This window comes from Dermacentor albipictus, chromosome 1 (assembly GCF_038994185.2).
Source record: "Dermacentor albipictus isolate Rhodes 1998 colony chromosome 1, USDA_Dalb.pri_finalv2, whole genome shotgun sequence".
Classification (NCBI taxonomy): Eukaryota; Metazoa; Arthropoda; class Arachnida; order Ixodida; family Ixodidae; genus Dermacentor; species Dermacentor albipictus.
Window position 1 is genome coordinate 203,990,362 of NC_091821.1, and position 24,436 is coordinate 204,014,797.

A 24,436-nucleotide genomic window follows, 5' to 3' on the forward strand; every position below is an offset into this window, starting at 1 on the left:
ATGGCCAACCTGCGTAACATACAAAAGCACAAACTGCACATCACATGCCTCAAGCTCACCATTCCATGCGTAGACATCGTGTGCACAGCATAGGTAGGCTGCCCTCAGCACAGGTAGTAAAGGGTAGATGTTTTTTCACTGCAAGGTTTGGCATCGTTTGCTACTTGTCAAAGGTTCTGGAATCGGTAGGGCCACTGAAAATTTGTGCATTTCCTACAATCTGTGCAAATGCATGTATAACCCGGCACTCAGCGCAGTATGTCAATTCGTGCTCAGTGCGTAAATGCAAAGCTAGTCTTGTGATGTGGTGTTCGAAGTTAGTAGAAGAGACCAATATGTCTACGAACAGTGTCTGGAACCAATGGTAGCCGTACTGGCAGTATGGTCTGTTGCAAAGCTGGTGGCTGTGAACAACATTGGTGCCATCCCACACACTTGCTTTTGTTGGTGAGGCAGTTTGTTGGCCTTCTGAGTGTCGTGCATCCACTGTGAATAGATCTGCATCGATTTGGCATCAAATCGCAACATAAATTGCTGATACCCACGATGTAAGGAAAGCGGCACTGGCCAGCCTCACTGTATTGGAACAGTGGTTGGAGAAAGTGTGGCGGAAGTTGCACATCTTTTTCGCAAAGGAGCAATGGCATAACATGCTAAGTTGGGCTGGTTGGTACATGTCTGAAGAAAATGAGTAACTGCAGTGAACAGGGTGTGACTGAGACAGATGGAACAGACGGGACTGGTGGTCCAAACATCAAATTTGTAATAGGAGTCGCATCTTGGTCGCCTATTCAGGTGAGGTGTGCAAGACCGTTGACTCGTCTGAGCTTGTACAATGCACCGAAGTGGCACATGCAATGCTGGCATCGCGCACAGTGTGTTTGCAGACCGTTTCCTTTGGCACTGTAGACGGCAATCACTGAAACGCTAGCTCATTTGCATGGCAGGCTTGTGCGGCTGAGGTGAGGCAAACTAGTGGGTATTTGGGAAAGGGTGTGACAGAAAGTATAGAAAAAGGATGTGGAGGAGGATGGTCTACCATGGTGGTGTAGCCTTTCCATCCCGCTTCAAACATCAGGGCCTCTCCTATTTTGTTTCCTACTCCACGGCGACACCTGATGAAGCAGTGTGAGCCTATCACAAAATTTGCCTGCTGGCTGATGTGATAACAAGCCACCAGTCGCTGTGAAAAAGGTGCCGCTGACATGTTCATACAGGCGGCTCATTAGCTATCGGTCTCCAGGTCACAGGTAATGGTTTGATGGCTGTTAAAGTGCCGCTTGAATCTGAGGTGACCAGCTAGCAACTACCACGAGTGTGCGTTGCAAGTTTGTATGTGTGTTCTCGTGTAGATAGAAAGCTTTGAACTACGTGCGGGAACATGAATATTTAGTATAGTCCTGTCACATGCTTACTCACTGCTTCATCCTCCTATTCCACTAGTCTCTTCTTGCACACATATTTTTAGTACCAATCCCAGCTCAACCATAATATACTCCTTCTTTTCACACCGGAGGCTGACTGTCCAGGTCAGCCTCCTGTGATGGGTGCTGGTTGCTTATGTTCTTGCTGTTCTTAAGATACTGCAGCATAGGGCATTGCAGCAACTTAGACTGGCAGATTGTTTAACAGTGCACATGAAACACAGATGAAGAAAACGACTAACAACTAAAGTGCTGTGTTGTTTACTAAAGTGCTGTGTTGTTTGTCATTTTCCTTATCAAGGTTTCTTCTGTGCTGGTGAGCAATTGGTCTGGAATTGCCAGCAAGCCCACCTTGATGTCCTAGACTAGCTGTTTTCCATTCATATTACCTTAGCAGGCTCTTCTGTTCTTTGCAGATGCACAGTCTGTGACAAGCGATTCAAGCGATCGACATATCTGAAGTCTCACATGCGGTGCCACTTTGCACGCATGGCCTCCCAGAAGAATTACATCTGCCAGCAATGCGGTGCATGCTTCACCACAGCTTTCTCTCTGAAACGACATGCTGTTAGTCACACACAGGAGTTGCACTGTGACAGTTATATCTGTGCAGTTTGCTCCCTTGCTGTACCAACTGCTGCAGAGCTTCGACGACATGCTTGTCAGCATCGTGAGTAATCTTCTTGTGCTTTATCTGCAGTTGCTTTGTTGCTCGGATAGAATTTTCTTAGTAGCAGCAAACTGTCACGGTGGCTCTGTGGCTATGGCAAGCTGCTGCTGAGTGTGAAGTTGCTGGTCTAATTCTTGGCAGCTCTGGCTACACTTCAGGGGGAACAGAATGTAAAAATTTTTTTTTTAATGCGCATGCTTTTAGATTTACGTGGGTGAAAAGAACCCCAGGCAATCAAAATTATTCCACAACCCTCCACTACTGAACCTTTTGCAGTCCACTGTTGCTTTGGGACATCGAACACCGTCAAACAACCTACCAATAACAGGAAAGCCATTCTCTCTATCTTCTTTCAGTTCAGTAATTTCGGATGCATTACATTCCATGAAGGCTACTGAAGTGATGTCTGATTCTCTAACATAATGTTTGTCTCGAAAGTTTCAATTGTTTTCCAATAACAATCCCTTATTGGGTAGTAGCCTCTAAAGAGGCATCATCTGCAGTAAAGGGACTACTCTTGAATTAATCTTAGCACACCTGCCAACTATTACACTTTTATCATAAAATGAACAATTTTTTTTATTTTTTTTTGTTCATTGTTCAATTTTAATAATTTCAAATTTTTTTATCCACATACAGTTTAAAGAAAGACCGATTTGTGTAAACCATCACGAATTCAATTTGTAGCACCAGATTTTTCGGACGTACTCGATTGCATAGGATCTACCCATAGCACTGCCACCCACTGCATAGAACAAATGTATAATGACACCTAATATTTAGGCTGTTATTACATTAATATTTCACGAATGAACTTGATGAATATTTCCATTTGTGGCACAGATCATTCTGGCTGCTGCTCTTGGGCAGAGTGAACTGCATCCTTAGAAAGCACAGTTTGCAATTTATGTAATGAACAGTCAACAGGATGAGTAGTAGAAGAATTTTTGGTATCTTTTTACGTTTATTTGCAGCATTTTTCAAGCTTTAAGGTTGGCAGGTCTGCGTTAGGTCTTATCACTTCTCAGTACACACTAATGACATTTTGCTCTAACTTCACAGATGTACTTTCTGAAATTCCCGTGCAAAAACTCAAACTTTCATTCTTCTATGAGTACTAATATGTAGTCTTCTGGTGCCCATGACCAGGTAGTGTAAAGGCTAATACTTGACACTACAGAAATGCCCTGCTAATGCTTAGTAAAGTGTGTCTGCTCATAATAGAGTAAACAAAATTGTGGTACTCTGCTACTGGCAGAGTAAACTTGTCAGGTTGGCTAAATGTAGGATGCGTTATTTCTTACAGAAACTAAACAGTTTGCCTGCTCACATGATGTTGAGAAGCTGCAGTCAAATCTCATAACAAAATGGATGATAACAAACTAACGGATGTCGTGGAATAATCGTACCAATTAAAACAGGCATTTAAAATCCTGTTTTAACAAAGAAAAAAATACTCTTCAATGGATATAACAAATCTTTTTTAGTTCATAATGAACATTTTCTAATCCAAAATGAAATGTATTGTTAAAAATAGCTAGCACTGCTCATGTTCTCGCCGATTGCTCAGATATCAGCGTTTGTTTAATGTGCTGGTAGAGTGCTGGTAGTCTCCCATTCAATACAACACCCATCGCTAGATGCCAGCATTAAGAAATACTTTTTTGTTGTTTATAAGCATATGCTTTTGTGTGTTGATGAGTGTTGTATAAAATCAGAAGCTTGTACCACTCTACTGGCATGCTCACGAAACACTGTAAGACTAGTTACGCCACTGCTTGAGAGCGTATGACAATTGTGAAGATGGATTAGCATCGATAGCTGCATCAGAGGAAGCAGTCATCGTGCTCACAAAGACATGGCAGAAAAGAATCTTTCGTGGTCCTTCTGTGGTATGCTGCAGACTTCTGCATTGGCTTACCTATTGATTACTAACAGCATAGCCCCACTGTTTCCTTGGCCATTTCGCACATGCCAGCACCAGGGCGTCAAACTGAAACCAAACTCGAACTGAAAACCGTACCCGAACAAGAATTTTAGCCAAAACTGAACCCAAACCCTAACCAATGTTCTTAGAATGTGCCTGAACCTGAACAAAACGTGGACTGAAAACAATAATAATGGTTACCGGTATGACACGAAACGGTTCAAGCATATATAGTACAGTAGGCTCTGTTTAAATGGAACTTCAAGGAACCAGGGAAGTTGATTCCGTTTATCAGGAGTTCCATTTACTGAGAGACAAAGCTGAAGTACGATTGCATGAATACAAAACCAACCAACCATGAGGATGATGTTCCGTTTGAGAGGCAGTTCCGGTTAAGTGGTTTCCATTTATCGATATTCCGCTGTATATATATATATATATATATATATATAAAGGGGCTCATTGGCATACTATAGCGGTCCTCAATAGATAAAACGATTCTTCAAAATATTTTCTTCTTCAGTCAGCACACCCCACTAATAGTTTGTGATGACTCCCAAGTTGCATTGTATGCTATAATGTGGATAGACCTAGGCAGGAATACTTACACTTCTGAACTCAGGCATACCAGTTCTGTCCCATGGCCGAAACATTGTTTCATGGGCTCTGCAGAATCACCGTGTCTGTTGAAGCTCCCAATGCAGCCATTATGGGTCAGCTTGCCACTATTACTAGATAAACCGTATAAGACACACGCCAGCATGCATGGATAGCAAAGATGATAGTGTTTTCTAGAAGGAAAAATAAGAAAACCAACGAGTTCATCAGTACAGCTTCTTGTAACAGTAACACTGCGGTCACTAGTATCAATGCTGTCACCATCTCATTGTGTGGCTACAACGGTGCTTAACAACAGGCGAAATGTCCTTTTTGTTGCGTGCCTTGGTTCAATATGCGTTTGGCACATCCAAGCAAAGTACAGTAATTTTTTATTTTCGAAATATAAATATTTCTAGGACACAATGTGCATGATTTGGACATTTCCAAATCGGCGCAAAACTCTGCGCCACTTGCAGTCGTGTAAGAAAGAATGTCGAGGTATTTAGCATAAACTCTCCTTGTTCATCGTTGAGGAAGATCAATGTCTTGCTTTTACTTAAAAAAAAAAAAAAGCAGGACACTGAGTGAAATGTCAATTGTTAGCTGCTTTCTTGGCTATTTTTCTAGAAGGTTAAAGTTGTAATTTTTGCAATACAATGTGAATGTCGTGCTCTCTCCTAAGACATACAAAGACATACAGAAAGTGTACAGAGGAAAAAAAGGGAGCCAGCATGGAACGGTGCGGCTGCTGTTGGCGTTGTCGGCACCTCAACACCCGGATCTATGATGCATCCTCAAGGTCTATTCTTATAGTTTCATTCGAATACTATAAGGGACAACAACAGTTCTTCCAGTCTACATGGAAAGAGTTTGATGAAAATGGAGATGTGCACACAAACAGCCATCGAGTAACCATGTCTCATCTTAGGCAGCCTATGAACTCACGGTCTCCGTTAAAACAAAGCAATTTATTATTTGACGTGGTGCTTTAGTATTGTCTTTAGCCTTTTGAATGAGCACTAAACTCGATTATATGCATATGGGATGTGCCTTTCCTCTTTTTCATTTACTTTTATTGTAATCATGCACCAGATGTGGTCGTATCATATCACATCTGGAGTACATATTGACATGTGTATTTGTTTATCTTTCTTTTGGGTGACCACTTTTCACCGTCTAACAAATGTCATCACTCATTGCGGGATGCGCCCGTATGTTTTGGAAGTTTCTCGAATGTTATCGATGGTTCTATCTGCTGTCTGATGTCACTGAAGCTTGCGTAATCTGATTGCATGTATGTTGCGAATGGTGTAGAACTTCCTGGAAGACACGCAGGCACCTGTGATGTATAAAAGCCGATGCACTTCACCTGCAGATCAGTTAGTCGACTATATCTTCACATTGGAGGTATGAATTAAGTGAAGCCAGCCATGCTTTCGCGTGCACTCCGCCCCGATATGCAGCTGCATATGTGCTCAGCAGTGCGCGCAGCCACAGTCGAGACGACACGCACCAACTTGCCCCCCAATCCACCCTCCGCCCCACACCTTCGTGGTGCGCACTTGATTACGTTACTAGAAGCTCACTCCCCTGCCTCTCTTTCCCTTCTCTCACGCAGGATCACTTGTGAAGCCACCATCTTTCTTGCCTCACCCTCGCACACTTTCACTCACATCTAAGACGCAGTGCGCTGGGTGCGATAGGATATTATCGCACTTGGACTTTCGGAACATGGTGCGGCTTCACTTCGGTGGTTGCTGTTGTCGCGCAGCGCGCGATTTGAGAGGTGCATTTGCAAGCAACTGCTTGTAATTCAATCATTTGACCATCTGTGTCCATGGAAGTTTCCGTTTTCCATGTATTGTCTCGGCATTCCTTTTTGGTGGCAGTGAAATTTCATTATATTGAAATTGCATGCAAACACACATCATTATATTGAGGTTCTAAATACCTGGTGTTCTATGAGCAAGAGGTTACGAAAAGTTAAACACTTCGTTATATTGAGAATTTTGTTATATTCAAGCTCGTTATATCGAGGCTTAGCTGTATATAGTAGGTTGAAAGTGAGATGACTAGTGTCTTGGGGGGAGGAGCTTGAATTCATAATAAGTTGGGGTTAGTACTGTTGTTGATAGAGAGCAGTGAATAGCAAAGGAGAAGAAATGTGCACAACTTTAGAAAACAATTCAAATAGGGCTGGGTGAATGTTCAATACTTGGAATATAAATGTTATAGTTCCAATATTAGACTCCAAAATTTGATATTTTATGATTTTTTATTTGGGTGAATATATAATGAGGTAGGTATAACTAGTGCCTGCACGAGGCAATCATCATCATCATCAGCCTGTTTTATATCCACTGCAGGACGAAGGCCTCTCCCTGTGATCTCCAATTACCCCTGTCCTGTGCCAACAGATTCCAACTAGCGCCCGTGAATTTCCTAATTTCATCGCTTCACCTTGTCTTCTGCCGTCCTCGACTGCGTTTCCCTTCTCTTGGTTCCCATTCTGTAACACTAATGGTCCAATGGTTAACTAAGCGGCACGTTACATGACTTAGCCAACTACATTTTTTTCTCTTGATGTCAATTAGAATATTGGTTATACCCATTTGCTCTCTGATCCAGACCGCTCTCTTTCTGTCTCTTAACGTTATGCTTAGCAATCTTCATTCCATCGCTGTTTGCATGGTCCTTAACTTGTTTTTAAGCTTCTTTGTCAGTCTCCAAGTCTCTGCCCCTAGGTCAGCACTGGTAAAATACACTGACTGTACACCTTCCTTTTCAGTGATAATGATAAGCTTCCAGTTAAGAGCTGACAGTGTCTCCAATATGTGATCCAACCCATTTTTATTCTTCTATGAATTTTCTTCTCATGATCACGGTTCCCTGTGATTAATTGACCTAAGTAAACATACTCCTTCACCGACTCTAGAGGCTGACTGGCGATCTTGAACTCTTGTTTCCTTGCCCAGCTATTCATCATTATCTTTGCCTTCTGCATATTAATCTTCAACCTCACTCTCACACTCTCTCTGTTAAGGTCCTCAATCATTTGTTGCAACTCACCTGCATTGCTGCTGAATAGAACAATGTCATCCGCAGACCGAAGGTTGCTGAGATATTCGCAATCAATCCTTACTCCTAAGCCTTCCCAGTTTAATAGCTTGAATACTTCTTCCAAGCACGCAGTGAATCGGAATAGCATTGGAGAGATTGTGTCTCCCTGTCTGACCCCTTTCTTTACAGGTATCTTCCTGCATTTCTTGTGTAGAATTAAGGTAGCTGTAGGTGCTCTGTAGATATTTTCCAAGGTATTTATGTAAGCGGTCTGTATTCCTTGATTATGTAATGCCTCAATGACTGCTGGTATCTCTACTGAATGAGATGCCTTTTCGTAGTCTATGAAAGCCATACAGAGAGGCTTATTGTACTCTACGGATTTTTCGATAACGTGATTAATGACATGGATGTGATCGATTGTAAAGTATCCCTTCCTGAAGCCAGCCTGTTCCTTTGGTTGACTAAAGCGCCCTTATTCTATTGGAAATTATTTTGGTAAATATTTTATATAATACTGGGAGTAAGCTAATGGGCCTATAATTTTTCAATTCTTTAATGTCTCCCTTTTTGTGGATTAGTATAATGTTTGCAATCTTCCAGTTTTCTGGGAACATTGCAGTCGATAGACACTTTGTATAGAGAGCCGCCAGTTTTCCAAGCATTATGTCTCCTCCATCTTTGATTAAATCGACTGTTATTCCATCTTCTGCTGCTCTTCCTGGTTTCATGTCTTGCAAGGCCCTTCTGACCTCATCGCTGGTTATAGGAGGAGTTTCTGTATCCTGTTCATTACTGTTTCCAATTGAGGTATTTAGACTCCTTTGAGTACTGTACAGTATAGAATTCTTCCGCTGCTTTTACTATATATTTGAGATTGCTGATGATATTACCTTGCTTATCTTTTAGTGCATACACCTTGGTTTGTTCTATGCCAAGTTTCTTTCTCACTGATTTCAGGCTGCGTCCATTCTTTATAGCTTGTTCAGTCTTTCTCAAATTATAGTTTCGAATACCACTTATTTTCGCCTTGTTGATCAGTTTTGACAGTTCTGCGAATTCTATCTTATCTTATGAGTTGGACACTTTCATTCTTTGTCCTTTCTTTATTAGTTCCTTTGCTACTTATGAGAGCTTGCCTACTGGTTGCCTTGGTGCCTTGCCTCCCACTTCAATTGCTGCTTCTGAAGCCAGCCTAGTTACGGTTTCATTCATTACCTCTATGTCATCTTCATGTCTCTGTTCTAAGGCTGCATATTTGTATTCAAGTACCAGCCTGACTTTGTCTGCTTTTAGCCTTTTTGCCTCTAGCTTGACCTGTTTCTTTGTGACCAATTTTACTCTTTCTCTCTTCAAATGAAGGTGAATCCTAGCCCTCATTAATTATGATCACTGCACTTTACCCTACCTATCACTTCTACATCCTGCACTCTGCTGGGATCAGCAGAAAGTATGAAGTCAATTTCATTAATTTATTGTTTCACCATTATGGCTTTTCCAGGTCCACTTTCTGTTGTTACGCTTCCTGAAAATGGTGTTCATTATTCGAAGCTTATTCTCCTTTCGGCACCAGCATCTCTACTCTATAGTGTTCCTATAATCGATGCCGTAGTTGCCAATTGCTTGTTCACCAGCCTGCTTTTCCCCCACTTTTGCATTGAAGTCGCCCATAATTACTACAGCATACTGAGTTTACACCTTTCTCATCGCTAATTCAACATCTTCATGAAACTGATCTACTTTTTCTTCATCGTAACTGGATGTTGGAGCATAGGCTTGTACTACCTTTGGTCTATACCTCTTATTAAGTTTGATTACAACTACAGCTACCCTCTCATTAATGCTGCAGAATTCAACAATGTTGCCCATTATGCCCTTATGGATTAGGAATCCTACCCCTTATTGCTTCTTATCCAGGAGACCTCTACAGCAGAGGACATGGCGATTATTCAGCAATGTGTAAGCCTCACCAGTTCTTCTAATCTCACTAAGGCCGATGATATTCCAAAGAATGTCTGATAGTTCCGCAAAGAGTCCTGCTAAGCTAGCTTCACTTGACAGAGTTCGGCAAGTAAAAGTTGACAGGGTCAGTTTCCATTGGCGGCCTGTCCGGACCCAGAGATTCTTAGCAACCTCTGCTGCGTAACAGGTCTGACCGCCGCCTTGTTCAGGTGCTCCGCAGCTGCTGGGTACTGAGGGCCATGGGTTTATTGTAGGAATAATTTGGGAGGCAGTGGCCTACTACTGCACCACAGAGGCCAATTCCTGTTCTGGTGAGGGAGTGTCTTTGTTGAAGCTTAGCGGGCCTTCATAATTTGGTTATACCTGGATTAGTATAGCCCCACTTGCTCTCGGTTTCTTTGCCGGTGTCAGGCATCACTCCAAGCCTACAGATGTTGTGTGCTGGAAGAGGTGAATTTCAAAACAAAAGAAAACCTGATAGAAGGATTCGAACTTCCGACTATGGCAACCGAGCATTCCACATACCTCAGTCAGATAACCCCGTATGCAGTGAGGCTACCTTATCACCGACAAGTACAATCCAGAGGGCCCTACGTGCCCAAAAACTATTGATTTATCTGCGATAGATATGTTTTCCTGATCGCGATGGGTAACAAGGCAAACATGGATGCACGAGGCAATGCACAAGGCAATGCACGAGGCACAAATCGATATAAATGAAAACTGTGTGGCAGGTCAAAGAGCCTGCTGTTTGCTGTTAAGAGGAACTTTAGCTCGGGTGCTCCTATCTAAATACATGTAAAAGGAGAACTCGTTTTTCTCAGCAACCACTGGACCAAATTTGGCGAGGTTTGTTGCATTTAAAAGAAAAACGTAAAATCTAGTGACTGTCGGTTTCAAATTTTTGATTTATATCGTCAATTTTTATTAAATATGGGCAAAATGGAACATTTCCAGAAAACAAGACTATGAAGTTTACAACTCTGCAACTCAGCAATGAAAAATAATACCAGAATTCTGTGAATTGCATCTAATAACATATTTAAAGCGGACAAAATTGATATGTTACACATGAATCTTTGAAAATTTAGTAATATGAAAATACAGGTTTTGCAGAACCCTGGTACACAATGTCACAAATTCGCATAAGATATAAAATGACATATCAAATCTGCCCGCTTTGATTGATCTAATGGATGCCATTTACAGAACCGTGATATCTCTTCTTGACGCAGAGCTAATTATTTGTAAACTTAATGCTTCTATTTTTTTTTTAACCTTTCGAAATTTTGAAAATTTCTGTAACAAAATTGAGGTCCTAAATCGAAATTCCACTTCCAACAGGCACTAGAATTTAACTTTCTCTATCAAATGCAACAAATTTCATCAAAATCAGTTTAACGTTTATCTCAAAAAAACATTTTTGCCTTTCAAATGTATTTGAATAGTCTGCATTGAAGTTGGCCTCGAGCTAAAGCTTCCTCTTAACTCCAATCAGTTAAAGTATTTAGCCCTTTGTGCAAGCTCTGTTCCAAGTGAATTTATGTTTTGGCTCCAGGAGGATGCCATTGCCGCATAAGTGAAGTCAAGCTTGTTGAACTTGTGGTTGTCCAACAAAAAAGTCTCTTTTTTTAATGTTCTTGGCAAACTTTTAGTACAGAATAAACTTGGGTTCACCTGGCGGAGTCCACATGCTATATTTGCATCAGTAAAATAGCATATGGTAGTGTGTACTACTAAGTTAAATTTAGTCGCCTTTCAGAAGAATTGATACCATTTTCAATTGCAAGTTATGGTTTCAGTGGAATGTGTGCGCATTGGATCGTGCGTCCTTACTGTGTTCTGTTGTTTTTATTTTGTTGGCCACAGAAGCTGCAGTCATTATTCGAATGCCTCCCATTCTTGAGCTATGCAATTGGTCTTATGTTCATTTACCTCCACATTCAAACCAACGTGTCTCTACCAGCAACTTTCTTTCTTTTCTTTTTTTACCTACTCTGTTCTTATTTTCCTCTTGAATGTTTATTAGGTGTTTGATTCTATTGTTTAAAGCCAATAATTTCCATATATTCATATTTGATTTTTTTTAAATTTTATTATTTAAATGCCCCTAAATTTAACACGTTCAAGAATGAATAGGTGCAATGTTGTTTGAAATGTAATGTAACAGTATGAAAAACGAAACAGTCTTATGTAAGCAAAGGATCTTTAAAAACCATACTGGCAATTTATGCTGCAAAGTTTACTAAAACGCATTATGATGTTTTGTTTATTCTGCCATCTCTAACAGTCATAGAGATCCATACTTCCTCTTCTTCTCTGCCCTGTCCCTCTCCTTTCATCTCATTCATGAAGTCAGTCTTGCTCCTTTTCTGGTTGTTACACAGGCCCCCCTTAAGCGTCAACTCTCCTGGGCTGTTAAGCCACCACATTGCCGACCGTTGCCTTCTTTGTCACGTTTTTTGGTCCACTGTACCAAATGGATTTCAAGAATCCTTGTTGGCTGGTTATCTTCAGCACGACATAAAGACCTGTGAAAGGAGCTTTTAAGATTTGTAAACTTCTTTGAACCAGAATACAATCTCCAACTTTGACGTCAGGTGCCTTTGTGAAGTAAGCACAGTCATAGTTGCGCTTCATGGCGACCTTATATTTCTCGTACTCTTCTACCGATTTCTTGCGCTCTTGAAGGGTCAACACGTTTGTGAGGCCAAGGAGCTGATCAGCTGGAGGCCAGTTCAATTTGCCATCGTAAGTGAAATATGGACTGCATCCCAAAGCAGCCGTATGAGAATGATTATGGTGATTAGCAGCTGCTTCAAGAGCACACTTCCAACCACCTTGGAATTCCAGATAGAGTGTGATAAACTAATTTATATCTCTTATCGCTCTCTCGGCCAACTCATTGGCTTCAGGATGATAGGGTGCAGCAAAACAACGTTGTATATTTCGTTTATTCCACTGTTTCAAGCACTCACTTCTGAAAGCAGGACAATTGTCAGCCACAGTCACTTCGACATTTCTGAACATTTCACGACTGAGTAGCAATATGACACTGTTGGAATCCTCTTTTCCTGCCCTACACGTAACCATTCGCATGCATTCGTTGATCGCCAAAAGAAATGCTTGCACAGTTCTCACTCCCTCCCGTTTTTTCTTGAGCTCCACGAAATCAAGGTGCACAATTTCAAAAGGCTTGCTTGAATACTTTGTTAGAATCATTGCGCTCCCGCGAGGCTTGAATTTTGCTTTGCTGATTTGGCATTGGTAACAAGTTCTGGCATATTCAGATATATTCTGCTTCATTGTGCTCCAGAATTTTTGCTTGATTTTCCAGTATGTTCTCCAGAAACCGTCGTGGCTACCAGAATCTTGGGAGTCATAGTAAAGCTGCAAGATTCTTACGATCCTCATATTAGGAATGTGCAGTCTACCATCCTTGAAAGTCATATCTTCCGTGCCGTCCCACAGAAGTTGGTTCACATGCCTATCGGCATTTGGAGGTATCAGTAGCCTTGACTTTGTGTAGGCATCATGCAGCTTCTGTCCTAGCCTGTGAGCAACGTTGACCGTCCGGCTTCACTTAATGCATTTAACACCTTGGACAAGCGCGAGCAGTGGTCGTCACATGTTTTCGAGTAAACAATGATGTCATCCACGTAGATGTTGCAGAAGTTACCTGTGAAATCACGAAGCATGTTCTTCGTCATTCTTTGTAACCATGCTTCAGAATTCTACCCAAATGATAGCCTGTTATATTCGAAGACATTCAAAGGCGTGACAAAAACTGTGAAGTGTTTGAACTTTTCTAGAGCGGAACTTGCCAGTATCCTCTGCAAAGATTGATTTGGGAAAACCAGGAAGAACCACCTGTTTCGTCGATTATATAATCGATTCTTGGCATTGGGTAGGGATATAAATCAGTCTGACAGTTCACGAGTCTGTAGTCGGTACACATTCTAAATGTCCTGTTGTATTTGGGCACTATGTAATCGCTGACGCGAACGAAGGTGCAGAAGGCTGAATAATCCCAGCGCTGAGTAAGTCTTGCAATTATTGCTTCAGCCATTTCTTCTTTTCGTAGGACATGCCATGTGGTTTCTTCCGGACAGCAGTAGTGTCCCTGAGCTTGAAAGGCACCTTTAGAGCTTTGGCCCCTGGTGGATACTGTCCGACGCATATTAGTTGTGGGTACTGGTTCGGCATCTCTTCATTTGCAGTTCCTAGCTTTGCTTGCACTCCAGCACCTGTATGTATTGTTTCAAACGAGTGTTCCACTTCTACATCATCCTGCCACAATATATTTACTCACATCCTTTCGATGTCAGGACAAGCCAAGAGAAAACTGTGTGCAGCGTCCTGTATAATGAGTGCCTGAACATCCTTCTTGCTGCCTTGGTATTCCACACATACCCTCGCTCATCTATCAGGTATTCGAGAGGTTCCGTCGTAGCTCCGCGCATCGACAACCTTGCCGGTGAATGTCTTTGTCGAAGAAATCGGTCGGTGGGGGGGTTGACAATAAGTGTTTGCAGCCTTTGGGGCGTATCTTGTCCCACAACAATAAGCGCCATCTGTCTTGCCTACATTTTTTTTTTTTAAACGCTGTGAGCCCGGTACTTCCAAGTGATGAACAACGGCATGCGTGTTATCAGTGTGGCATAGCATTCTCAGCAGGAAAGTAGTGAGTGCAGTGTTTTGAAGGAAGGACACGCAAGCAAGGCAGATGACGATTATTGTTGTGGGACAAATATACGCTTCAAATGGTGTAACTCTTTTAAGATTGTATGTTAGACCGGCTCATTTCACACTTCTTTATTTATTTTTTTTAATTAGGTGCTTCGCCTAAGTATCATTGATCAATTGCTCTAGTGGCGGTAAGCACTGATGTACGAAATTCAGCAGTATATTGACGTCTTAGTGTATTCAGCTAGATTCAGCAGGTAAGACGACGCATGTCGCAAATGAGAGAATGCGGCAAAGACACAAAGGTCTCTTTGATGTCAAAATGCGATCTCGAAAGGTACATGGCTACTCACTTTGCGTGGGTTAGTTGTGATGACACTACACTTCTTGTAGTTGTGAGTGATTTCAATGTGGATGTGTCAGGACTGAAAAGGGAGCTGTTTACGCGTTTCATTTTAAAGACATTTCACTTACGATGCTGCACTGATCCAACCCAATCGACCACCCAGCAGTGTACGTGCATCGATTTGACATTATCAAAGAATGTGTCTGCAGTTGCAAGTATGCTGATCAGTGTATATCATAGCGACCAGAAAGCCACTGTGACCGTCATTACTAACTGACAATGAGTGATGCAATAAAGTCTTTACCACAAGTTTTCTTACCATAATGTTTACAGCTCCACTGGTCATCCACCTTCGCAGGGCAGAATTTTTTTTAGTAATTCTCTCTCTTTCTTTTTTAGATGCGGCTGACAAAGAAAAGGCAGCTGAAGACTTACCGGCTGAAAACACGGAGCCAACTGTGGCTGTTGATGAATCTCAAAGGGTGTCAAAACGTCTGGCTGAGAAAGTGAATGCTTCTAGCACACAACGTAAATTTGTCAAATTCACAGAGGAGCAGTCAAGAGAATTGGCACAGAAGGATCCTAAAGAATCTACTTTATCTGTTTCGGAAAGAGCCCTGATTGCTACTGCTGCTGAAAAGGATCGGGTGAGAACATAAGCTTCAAGTATGAAATATTTGAGCATTAAAAACTTTGGGTAATGGCTATGGTTTGCAGGTTTCACTAGCACAGGGATATTCAAACTTTTTGGCCAGATGGCTAGATTGCTAACAAATAGCAGTGTTGAGGGCTTAGAAATAAAAAAAAATGAATGAAAGATAGTGAAAACAAACGAGTAAGCATAAGTAACAGTACTGGGCATACAGTAAAGATTTTATTGCCATTAACTGACATACCTTTATTCAAATAATTGGTTACTTTAATTAGTTGTGTTCACCTTCTGTCATGACGTCCAGAAAAGGAGCAACATAACTAGTATTTTATTATTAGAATTTTGCTTTTGCCACCAAGTCTTCGTGGGTACATCTCCCACTGCACAAGCACATGCATTGTCTCGTTGATTTAAACGGCCAGTCGTTTTATTTATCTCTAAGGGAATTTAAAATATACTAGGTTAATTTTTTTATCATACTGTATGATCAAAATGACAGTACATAGATAATGACAGTTAATGACAGTAGTAGTGAGTACTGGTAGTGAGTAGTGGACAACAATGAAAACATTAGTTGTGGCATTTTGTTCACTTTGCTAAAACTAAGCCTTGTTGTACGTTTCAATCATGCGAGGGCCTTAATGGTGTGCAGGAGACACAAGAGTGGGAAAAGCCACCCGTTGCTGAGCACCCCAACCGATGTGATATGTGCCCCAAGAGTTTTCGGAAGCCAAGTGACTTGGCACGGCACATACGCATCCACACTGGTGAGCGGCCTTTCTCATGCGAGATATGCCAAAAGTCCTTCACGGTGAAGTCCACTCTTGACACACACCGTCGCACTCACCGAGGCGAACGCAACTACCCCTGCCACATCTGCTCTTCCTTCTTCTCCACCATGGGCAGCCTCAAAGTGCACATGCGGCTGCATACAGGTTAGTCAGCTAGGCCTGTTTAGGTCCATGAATCCTGTCTCATTTCTTAGATATCTGATCATTGCTTATTGGCAGTGTTGACTTTCATCTACCAGAGAAATTGTTATCCTTCAGCTTGGAGCAGGAGAAGATGGGAGTGGAAACTGCACTCTCTGGCATAGTCAGACAATTTCTTGAGTGCACTTAACATCAGAAATCTTGCTTTGCCAGCACCATCTAATGGCCGAAAAGGCGTAATGCAAATCAGTTGCAGCATTGAACACTTACTTCTCCAGGCACCAAGTGATGCTTTCACGTTTAACATCATTCCTTGATTTGGCAGTATCCACTTTCTGATGGCCAAATCAAAACACAACACAAACCTGGCACAGCATTGATGGCTTGCTTTCCTAGTCACCGGACACTGCCTATTATTGATTGTACTCTTTACACTAGTCCTTGTGACATTATCTGGTCGTTTGTATGATGCTGTACAGAGTGAGGCTATCTATACCCAGTGATGACTTTCTATGGCATTGAAGTGAAAGCTATAAGCTTGGAGCTTGTGCACATGTATCATATCGCCATGTAGTCTGAATTGTTTTCTCGTCCTCATGGGCTTATTTCACTGTCACAGCACCACGACTGTGGAACAACAACAAAGGTTTTAGTGGGGAAGTTTGTGATGACTTTGCCTTTTTCCTATTGCCACAAGCAAAATTTTGCTGCTTTGAGAAAAAAAAAACTCGCTCATTTGAGAAGCCCACCTACTGACATTTCTACAGTGAGGCCCTGTAGGCATTTGTAGGCCCTGCTGGGCCTACAAATGTAAAATTGCTATATTGTCTTTAGGAAAGATAACTTTTATCACAAAGCCTTTGTGGTCAAAGTAAGAGTAGAGGAAGCACAAGCCTTCGTTATTCAAATGAACTGAGCCTAACTGAGAACTTGCAAGCAACAGTGAATTCATGGTGAGGCGAGGGGAATGGATGCCAGCATGTTATCTGCACTGCCGGTTTTGCATTTGCACAAGAACGTGTGCATGCGAAACCCCTATAGGCCCATGTTTTCATTATCTTGATCCTAAAATTGGTCTTTACTGGATAATTTGAGCTTGCCCAGTCAGCATGCATGCGCCGAACCCTTATGGTGACCCAGATAGTGACCCCCTTTAGTGGCGACATCTTTCCCAGGGGCGCTCAGGGGACAGTGAATGCATTGAGTACATGTCATCTCTTGTCAAGAACACCTATTTTCAGACTGCCCTAGAAAGATTTTCAAGCAATAACTGTAGCTCACAATGTTGGATTGTGGTGTTTACCCAATTCTAATGCGCACCTTCTTTTAAAAAGAAAATTGCACCAAAAATTGTCTGCTATAATAGTATAAATACAGCAGTTTAAAAAAATGTGTTATTGTCTACTACAACATCCTTGATCCGTGTGGTTCCATATTGTTTTCACACACAAAAAAATGTCTGGAAAAACAAACGTGGTAAATTTAGCATCTTTTTGAATGAGTGAAACCTCGTTAAACCATAGTTGGCCAGAGCTCTGAAAAAGTATGTATTAAACGGTAGTATTGGTTAACTGAAGTAGCATGAGATCACCCACTTACCTGTCAGAAATGGGAACTCAGAGAGAGTGCGATGAAAGGGCAAAAACATGCAGTATTTATTCACTTTGTGCAACAAAAGTGGTATTTTCGTTTCATGTCACAGCTGCTTAGCAGCGACGACAGAGGCCTTAAACTCAAAGCTGCGAGCCAGCTTTTCAGCCAGCCCCCTCTTCTTGGCAAACATTTGCATGACAGATTCCTCGTTTGCATTGAATATTCGCTGTGAACAGGCACGGTAGCACTGTAGAAATCGCGAGGCGCCTTTTGCATTGCAGGGTGCTGTTCTTATCATAGCCAATTGCATTCATGAGGCTGACATAATGCATATACCAGTGGTTATATACGTGCCGGCAAAATTCTCTGTTTTTCTAATAAAGAGTCTCTCTCTCTCTCTATCTTCTGCCACTGTCGGGCCTGAATTTGTTGCTTCTCATGTATTCTTTATCACTGTCGTAAGGCGATGCTTTGGCAACAGCAGGGGTTACGATAGCGAAAAGTCTAACCTTGTAGCTGACATCTTTTCGTTGTCGCAGCAGCGCTACCAAGCAACTTCTTTGTATTCCAAATGCCACACACCGTAGTCAGTGGTAGATCCCTGTCGCATGCCAGCACCGGTTTCTTCGTGCCACGTTCGATAGTAGAATGATGTCCAATTTTTCTTTTATGCTGAGCACGCGATGTTTTTATCCGAGCTTCGCCATGATGCCAGTCCTAGCTTGCACGACGCCACAACCATGGCCACAATGCTCTCTGGCACGGTGCTGAAATGATGTTGATGTGGCTTCAGGCGCAAAAGTATAGGGAGCTTGGAGGCCATTGTTCCAATCTCTGAGGTTTGTTCTGCCAGTCCGTTCAATAGGCATGACGCACTGCCGTGATTGCACAACGAAAAATGAAAAAAACTATGTGCTACTCGATACGTGCGCAATAAGCTGGTGTGGTTTATGCGGATGCAAAACGTATTTTGTTCAATGGCCGCTGAGTCAGAGTTGACTTTACTACTTTTAAAATGAAAATATTGTTTAAGTGGGTACGGTTTAACGAGGTTTTACTGTACCATGAAACATTACACCATAATGAATAAAGGAAATTAAATGTATCCTGAAGGTGTAATACCCACAGAAAAATGTCAGCAAATTAAATTATGGGGTCTTAAGTGCCAAAGCCAAGATTTGATCATGAGGCACACCGTAGTGAAGGACTCCAAATGTATTTTGACCATTTGGGGTTCTTTAACGTGTGCCCAATGCATGGTACACAGGCGTTTTTTTGCATTTCACCCCCATCGAAATGCGGCCACTGCGGCCACTGCGGCCGGATTAGGATGCGAGATCCTAATCTCGCATCCTCGGGCTTCGTAGCACAATGCCATAGCCATAATGCCACCATGGCAGTTCCTTTGCATGAAGATGAATTAATTAAAAAATTGAAGCATTTTTGTGTGCGTAAGTACTCAAGTAAGAGACAAGGCAATATCATCACAAAAGCAAGGACTAACTATACTGATTTTCAGTGTTGCCAGTAGGATGCCAGCAGAATCTGGCTTTGTTGCAATCTGTTACTGAGCACAAGGTCGTAGGTTTGATTACTGGTTGGGGCAGTCATATGTTGATGGGGGTGGAATACAGAAACATGTACTGAGCTTTGTACATGTATTACTATACAGAAGTCCAGTTGGCCAAAATTAATCTTGAGCCCTCCAATACAGCTTCTCCCACAGCCCTTGTGTTTCTCTGGGACATTAAGACCCATCATTCAAGCAGTCAATCCATTACTCAATCAGATAATCACAAGAGATTTGACCTCTTTCATAAAATATTGTTAATCTTCAGAAGTATGGCTACCACCAGGAGAGTGCCAGGTGATGTGGAAGGTTTGAAAGGTGTGGTTTACAAGGTACCTTTGAAGCAAGGAAAGCTGCCCATAGACCAAGCAGGATGTGGGTGCACATGGAAACGTGAAGTTGTTAAATTAATATATAGTAGTTGATTGCACTTACCAGTGCAGTATCGTGCCGGCCCACCCGTTTGAGCCGTTGCTCTATGGTAATTTGAAAGTAAAAATTCAGCACAAAACCCAGGACAACCAGCAAAGAAGAGACTAGACAAGCACTGGCAAGACAAGCAGCGCCAGTGCTTGTTTCGTCTCCTCTTTGTGGGTTGTCCTGGGTTCGGACTGAATTTTTCACCTTCATAATAGTATGTACCAACTAACCCCAACCGAAGTTTTATTGAAGCTCTACAGTAATGTTGTTGCCTTTGCAAAAAATTATTGCAGTGACATGATAATGCAGTAAATGTAATGAAATTAAACTGAATTTTGCACAGTTCAGAAGTTAGTACATAAACAACAAGTGTGGAATGTTCAGTAATACCATATTACTCATATATGGCGTACCCTCACTCATTTAAGGCCTGAATCCCCTCATTTGTAAATGTTGGGAGCAGGGAAAAAAATTCGCCAATGGCCATTCGCACCAGCACAAACACCAAACCAGACAAAGTTCACTTCCCATGACAATGAAAAGAAGGAATAATGTTGAACAAACTTCCGTGTGGTAGGTCATGCAGTCGAAACTCAAACCTTCCATGTCAGAAATGGGCATTAGTACACACCAAATGCACATTTTACAGCAGTGTACATTGCAGTTATGTACTACATTAAATGCAATGTTGGCAAAACTTTGGGAACTGTTGGCATGGAGAAATAATGAATTCTTGTTGTCTCTTAATGTGTAGCTGGCAGTTGAGGCATGCAATATTCACCCTGCATATGCACTTAGCATTGTTCACACTTCAATTCCAGCCTGAACCCTAATTGTATTTTATTGCTACTAGGGCATATAAGTAGGGTCCTTCGTTTTCTGGTTTTACAGTGTTTGTATAAGAAGCAGTGGGAAATGTTTCGGAAAGATAGATTTATTAGAGATATTGCTACAATGCCTCAAAAGTCTTCAAAGTACATCCCTTGAGCGTTGACACACTTTTGCCAACAGCTTTTCCATGACTTGAAGGTAGGTGGATTCAGGATGGTCCTTAAGGGCACACGTACAAGTTTCTTTGAGGGCACTTATGGTTCCATGGTGGTGTCCTTTGAGGGAGGATTTCACTTTTGGGAATAGGAACTACTCTGCTGGTGCCAAGTCGGGGCAGTAAGGGAGTTTGGCAATTGTCGCAAAGCTGTTTATCATCATGTAGCCGCTGACGTTGGTGCAGATGTGGCTGGTTGCATTGTTGTGATGCAATTTCCAATTTCTGGCACTGGCTGGCCTCACCCGGTTGACCCTTCTCTTCAGTCTCCTTAGCACTTTTAGGTAAAAAGCACCATTCACTGTCTGCCCCTCAGGTACAAATTTGTAGTGGACCACCCCCTTTTGCGTCGAAGAAAACGATAAGCATGACTTTCACTCTGGATTTGCTAATTCAAGCCTTTTTTAGACAAGCTGATGCCAGAGTGTGCCATTTGGAACTTTGCTGCTTTATTTCCGGGTCATATTCAAATACCCAAGTTTCGTCTCCCATGATTATGTTGTCCAAAAGCCGGGATCTTCTTCAATGTGTTGCGGAAGGTGTTCACACACAAGCACTCACCTCTGATTTTGCTCGTCCATCACGGCATTCGGGACGAGTTTAGCGCGCATCTTGCGCATCGCCAAATTTTGAGTTATAATACTGTGCGCTGTCATCCTATCAATGCCAATTTCATCTGCAACCATCTGCACACTTAAACGACGATTTGAATGCAGCACTTCATGCACACGTTGCACATTGTCGTCGGTTCTTGACGTCGACGGCCTTCCAGCGTAGGGCTCATCCTCTACACTCTCTCAGCCATCTTTGAATAGCTTGTGCCACTTAAAAACTGCAGTTTGTGACAGGCTTTCATCCTTGAACACTTGGCGAATCATGCCCAATGTCTCCGTACCTGATTTCCCTAATCCAACACAAAATTTGGTGGCGTACCACTGTTCAATTGTTTGTTGCATTTTGTGCTTGCACCCAGTCACTCTACGGAAGTCCACTGAAAACACGATCTAGCCTGAACGGATGCTTGCAGGCGACTGGTGCTTAATGTGTTTTGAAGGTCACATCCCTCAACACTGTGCATGCGCGGTGCTAACGTGCTGTGACGTACAGTTACATCGGAAAACACTTGTTCCCCATACTTTCTAGACAAACCCTGTATGTTTCTAAATATTGGGCGGCAAAATCGGGTGTTATTTTTAAATAGGAATATCGAGGAGAAATAGTTTTTGTTGTTTGGTGACCCAAAGTTTGGGATTTTTCTGGAAGTTTCACAAACAATTAACTAAAGCAATGGTCTGCTTTTGGACACAAACATTTCATTTAAACAATTAAACTCACTCGCAGCAACATATAATGACAAAAATCTTCTCGAAGTCATGTGATGAACTTATCTATATAGAAATACCCGTTGGCCAACTTTATTTGCACTTTTATTGTTATAGCAGCTATAGGAACACACCAGGTGAATTTTTGTCATCACCATGGCCGTGATGTTTCGTGTAAAGTCCAATGCGTTAAGGTCCTGTCATGCTCCCGGCACCATATGCTGTAGGTGCGAGGGAAAACGTAAGGGAAGAGCTGAGAAGGAAAGTGGCTTGATGTGCACTGTCTTTCCGCTCAACCACTGTTGTGCGCGAAAGGCGGTGGTAGATAAAAGGTAGCAAGTCAGTGTGCTAGCCCAACTAATGCTACGCGTGGCACAACTGAGAGTGGCCATGCGCTCCCTATCTTGGAAGTAATCTGCAGCGTGTACAAAGGCTCCAGGGGCTGAAATGGCTTGTGGCTTCGTGTGTCCTTTGTTCTTGCACACCTGGTGTTGGAGGTAACGTAATTAAGATTCAGAGGCGCATTAAAGCTAGAGGCAGCACGAAGCATTCGCTCACTACTGCTGCTGCTTTTCTCATGCCAGCGTTCTCACAGCGAGTGTCCGGGTTCATCAAGTGAGATCTGATCATATTTTCTTTTGCACGCATGACTGCTTGTTAATTTAGTTAGCAAGTGAATATTTACTGCACTCTACATGACCGATAAACTACTAACATTACTTCGTATAGCTGTCTAATAATTTGCTCTTGCAATCAATGCTTCCCCTTTAGGGCAAAACTGCAACTTTTTTAAGAAAGCCACATGAACAAAAAAATTGCAGATGTGCTTGGTGACACCTTGTTTACTTTGTTATCTGCACTTACTTTAAAAACAAAGGGGAACAAAATGACAAATAGTAGTAGTAGGCATACTTTGTAAGAGACGTGTTGCTTTTTCTTATCTTACAAGCTCTTGTTGACATACATAATCATTCACATTTTGAGCATTTGTGTGTCTATATTATATCAGTTGGGCCTTTGAACTTGCATACCTTAATTGGGAAAACAACTCAAAGTGGCAGTTGCTGTCCGTAATGCAGAGCAGTGTCAGCGCTGCTTTCACTAGGTTAGGGTAGCGGGCGATGGTGTCCTGCCAGTAGGCCAACATTTGAATGCTCTACTCGGGGCTTCATTCTAAGAAATGTTGTTCAGACTCATCCTTTAGAGAAAGTACATCAGTATTGACGTAACTTGGCAGAGAGGCATAGTCAATGAAGGATTTCTTCCAACAGGCAGCCAAAACTGCACTGAGACGCCATACATTAAGATTATTGTCATCCGTATCATTGGCATTTCTCTGCAATGTCATGCCCCACTTCATGCTGACATTGTTACAATATTTATCGCAATAGAATATATTTGTTCCAATATAGTATGTATATCTTGACCACTTGCTCACACAAGGCAGGCAATGTTGACTGCTTTTGTAATGCCTGTTACCCATCAGGCAGGGCCGATCTTTGGGGAGAAATCGGGATTAACCCAATTTTCATAAAACTTGTTCAGGGTGCAAAAATAAGGCATAATTGTGTTTTAATAAAGGGAAAATGAGACATCCACCCAAACGTAGCTAAGTGCGACAAAGGAAACCCGTACGGGTTCCTCGAAAGAAAACTTTGCACTTGAATATTTTTTTTTTCAACTGCGAAGCTTTTCTTTTAAGGAACCCGTATGGGTTTCCTTTGTAGCACTTAGCTACGTTTGGGTGGATGTCTCATTTTCTCTTTATTGATTAATTCTCTCCACCTCATAATCTTGTTTTACTTGAATCATAATCATAATCACCGTCATAATCTTGTTTTACTTGAAAACGGAAGGACCCTACCTATAAACTACTTTTCTTAGTTATACATCTGTTCTTGAACAAGAGCTCAATCTGATCTTGCTAGCCATGAACTGGCATGTTACCTTGTGGCAAGGACTTGAACCTTTTTTTCCCTCTGCTTTGGTGGTTTTCGTACACTAAGATAAAAATTTTCAAGTACCTTTTTAAAGAATGTTGCCTTGCTGACCTCAAGACAACATTCTGGTGGAATGTTGGATGAGTCCAGTCATGGTGGCCATATTGGGGGTATGCAAAGATGCTTGTGTGTGCATGTGAAGAAGTGCCATAGGGTCCAAAATAATATAGAAGCCTCACTACCACATCCCTCATAGCCCGCAGTGCATGCTGCTTTTGGATGTTAAA

The 24,436-nt window shown here is 42.0% G+C and overlaps 1 protein-coding gene across 9 annotated transcripts in view; it reads left to right on the forward strand.

Annotated features, from left to right (window-relative positions):
• LOC135896929 (zinc finger protein 236-like) overlaps positions 1 to 24,436 on the forward strand; it is a 159,735-nt gene that overhangs the window by 113,929 nt on the left and 21,370 nt on the right. For all 9 annotated transcript variants that reach the window (XM_070530766.1, XM_070530768.1, XM_065425466.2 and 6 more), the window contains 3 exons: positions 1,841 to 2,094; positions 15,075 to 15,322; positions 15,980 to 16,262. In XM_070530766.1, coding sequence (XP_070386867.1) covers positions 1,841 to 2,094; positions 15,075 to 15,322; positions 15,980 to 16,262 — 785 coding nt within the window. The remainder of the gene's footprint in view (positions 1 to 1,840; positions 2,095 to 15,074; positions 15,323 to 15,979; positions 16,263 to 24,436) is intronic.